This window comes from Microtus ochrogaster, chromosome 6 (assembly GCF_000317375.1).
Source record: "Microtus ochrogaster isolate Prairie Vole_2 chromosome 6, MicOch1.0, whole genome shotgun sequence".
Taxonomy (NCBI): domain Eukaryota; kingdom Metazoa; phylum Chordata; class Mammalia; order Rodentia; family Cricetidae; genus Microtus; species Microtus ochrogaster.
Genome location: NC_022013.1, coordinates 509,845 through 513,281, shown reverse-complemented (window position 1 = coordinate 513,281; position 3,437 = coordinate 509,845). Strand labels below are relative to the sequence as shown.

Sequence of the window (3,437 nt, the reverse complement as noted above, 5' to 3'; positions counted from 1 at the left end):
TTTCCCTACTTAGCCCTGTCTATCCTAGAACTTGCTCTGTAGACCAGGCTGGCTTCAAACTCACAGAGATCTGCCTGCCTCTGCCTCCCAAATGCTAGTATTAAAGTGTGTGCTTTCTCGTTTTATTTGATCTTAACTATCCTGTTTCACTCCTGGAATAGGTACTTAGAGTAACTGTAGTAAGTCCTGGTTTTGGACCAAGGATATTACTTTTTCAGTTAGGGTCTCACCGTGGTGCTTCTCAGGTTGACCTTGAATTCTTGGCTGAAGATCTTGCCGCAGCTTCCTGAACAGCTGGAATCTCAAGCACATACCACTTATGGCTACTTAAAGGGATCTTTATAGCAATAATGTTATTGGTTTTGTTAAAAAGTTTAATTTTTCTGGTTATAGAAGTAATGTATTGTCTCTCTTTTTTAATGGTTTATTTAACTTATTTTATGTGCATTGGTGTGAAGTGTCAGATCCCCTGGGACTGGATCTTCAGACAGTTGTGAGCTGCCATGTGGGTGCTGGGAATCGAACCCGGGTCCTCTGGAAGAGCAGTCAGTGCTCTTAACCACTGAGCCATCTCTCCAGCCCCTGTATTGTCTCTTAAAGTTTTATTTATAAGGGATGTGTGCCCTTGTGCATGTGTGCGATTCATAACAGTTTACAGGAATCAGTTCTGTCCTTCTTCCTTGTAGGTCCTAGGGATTGAACACAAGTTCTCAGCCTTGGTGACAGCACCCTTACCCACTTTTCTATCTTGACAACCCATGTGTATCTAACATATTTTTTTTTTAAAGTAAAGTAAGGAGGAAAATCAAATTACTTTTATATTCTTAACTTTACCACTCATTGGTAGCCATTCTTTGCTGGTTTGTTGAAGCAAGCATCCAAAGCCTCTAATGTCTGCAAGTATAGAGTTTACAAGGATCTTACTACATTTTTTGTTTGGTTTTGGTTTTCATGAGAGGGTTTCTCTATAGCCCTGGCTGTCCTGAAACTCTGTGGACCAGGCTGGCCACCTGACTCTGCCTCCCAGAGTTCTAGGCTTAAAGGTGTGCGCCACCGCTGCCAGGCAATCTCACTGCATTTTGATGTCTTCCTATGTGTCTATAGTTTTGGAGAAATTACAGATATAGCATCCTTCCCTTTTTGGCCTAGTGTATAATTTTCCATATAAAATTCCTTGGATACTTGTTAGTAGCTTAGGTGTGGCATTTTGTTTTGTTTGTTTGTTTTTGTTAAGATAGGACTTCAATATATACCTTGGTTGGTCTTGAACTTGTTTTGTGTACCAAGCTCAGATGTCCCTGTCTTTTCCTCCCAAGTCCTGGGATTACAGGTGTGCACCACCACATTCCAGCATAGCTTGAGGATTTTAGGGGTAGAAATAACTTCAGCTCATTTTATTTTCAACTATGTATGAGAAAAACAGCTTTGTTGCCAGGCGGTGGTGGTACACGCCTTTAATCCCAGCATTCGGAAGGCAGGGATAGGAGCATCTCTGAGTCTGAGACCAGCCTGGTCTACAAAGCGAATTCCAGGACAACCAGAGCTGTTTTAGAGAAACCCTGTCTCCAAAACCAAAAAACCAGCTTTTTTCACAAATAATGATCTACATTTGTTCTAAATAAATCTTTGTATAAATACGAATTTTTGTCAATAGTTATAAAAGAGAAGACACATAAATTAGGAGACATGGTCCTGTTTTCATGGTGGATTGGAAATTGAGGTACTCTGAAACTTTTTAGTTATAGCTAGTCAAGAACAGTTGAAGATAGCTCCATGGTTGAAAGTGCTTGCTGTACAAGCATTAGGATCAGAGTTTATTTCCCATTACCCACATAAACCAGAGTAGTCAATAATAACAATAACCCTAAGACTAGGGAACAGAGAGGACAGTCCTGGGGGCTTGCTGGCTAGCAAGTGAGAGACCGTCTGTACACAAAGTGAGGCAGGAAGTCAGCTAGTGTTGCTTTCTGGCTTCCCATGTGTTCATGGACTCACATACCCATATACACAAAGGGGAAAAGAATGGCTGGAGGAGTAAGCAGGGGAGTTTACTATAAAAGCAAGCATCTGCCTTGCAGTTATGTTCTAAAGCTTGGTTATGACCAGGTGGGATGCTGTACTCTAAAAGTTGACAAACATGAAAAAGAAGGCAGTCTTGGTAAGAGTAAACTGTCACTGGTCCTGTTTGTTTTTCAGAGTCTACCCTTACCTGTGTCGAGCCTTGAAGACCTTTGTCAAAGATCGAAAGGAGATCCCTTTTGCCAAGGATTTTTATGTTGCATTTCAAGACCTGCCTACCAGACACAAGTGAGGAAGGGATCTTTTTGGGGTGAATCTCATGGGCCCAGTCATGCTAATAGCTGTCTATATAATATAGAGTCTCTTTGCTGAGTCTCAATCTTCTCTTCTATCGTGTCTTTTGTCTTGAGTTTTCTACTTTAGTCATAAAAGACAAATTTGTTACTGTAAAAGTCTTTTTACTTGATAGTAACAGGATCGTAGTAAGTACTTAAATACTGATGCTGTGAAGTACCTCTTGTTTGTGTCTGTCATTTAAAGGTAAGGTCTTGCTATGTAGCTCACGCTGGCTTCAAACACCCAAGCATCCAGTCTCTTCTTTGCATGTGCCGCCACACCCAGTTCAGATTGACACATTGAAGTTTTTAAACCTTTTACCCAGAAAATTTAGTTTGGAGAAACTTTTTTTCCCATGGAGATAGGATGGTCAGTGTGAAGTGAGGCAGATACTCAGTATTGTCAGACAGGATGTACCTGGGGGAGGGTGTGAGAACTAAGAATAGTTGCAGAAATTTGTGATTAAGGCCACTGATTGACAGACACATGCCTAATCCCAGCACTCAGGAAGCAGAGACATGTGATCTCTTGTGTTCAAAACAAGCTGGTCTACAAAGTGAGTTCCAAATCAGCCAGAGATATATAGTAAAATCCTGTCTCAAAAAAGAAAAAAAGTAAAAGAAATTAATGAATTTTAGAACTTTAATTAATATAGAGTCTCAGTATGTAGAGCATCTGGCTTTGAAATCAGAGTGATCAATTTTTACAGGGATTGACTAGTTTTGCCTTCCTAATGGTTAAGAGCACTGGCTGCTCTTCCACAAGATCAGGTTTAGTTCTCAGAGCTCACATGTCATCTCAAAGCTGTCTGTAACTAGTTTCAGAGCATCTAGTATCTTTATACAAACTGACATACATGCAGTCAAAATACCAATGCACATAATAAAAATAAATAATAATGAAAAAGGCGCGTACCACCATGCCCAGCTAAGCCCCCCTTCCCCCAGCTTAAATACATAACATTCTTAACCATTAGAAATAATTTAAAAGTTTTTTTTTTAAATATTTATTTATTTATTCATTATGGATACAATATTCTGTCTGTGTGTATGTCTGCAGGCCAGAAGAGGGCACCAGACCTC

At 40.1% G+C, this 3,437-nt stretch overlaps 1 protein-coding gene across 1 annotated transcript in view; it reads left to right on the top strand.

Moving 5' to 3' along the window:
- Mcm6 (minichromosome maintenance complex component 6) overlaps nt 1-3,437 on the top strand; it is a 33,312-nt gene that overhangs the window by 4,255 nt on the left and 25,620 nt on the right. The window contains exon 3 of the mRNA XM_005348229.1: nt 2,197-2,307. Coding sequence (XP_005348286.1) covers nt 2,197-2,307 — 111 coding nt within the window. The remainder of the gene's footprint in view (nt 1-2,196; nt 2,308-3,437) is intronic.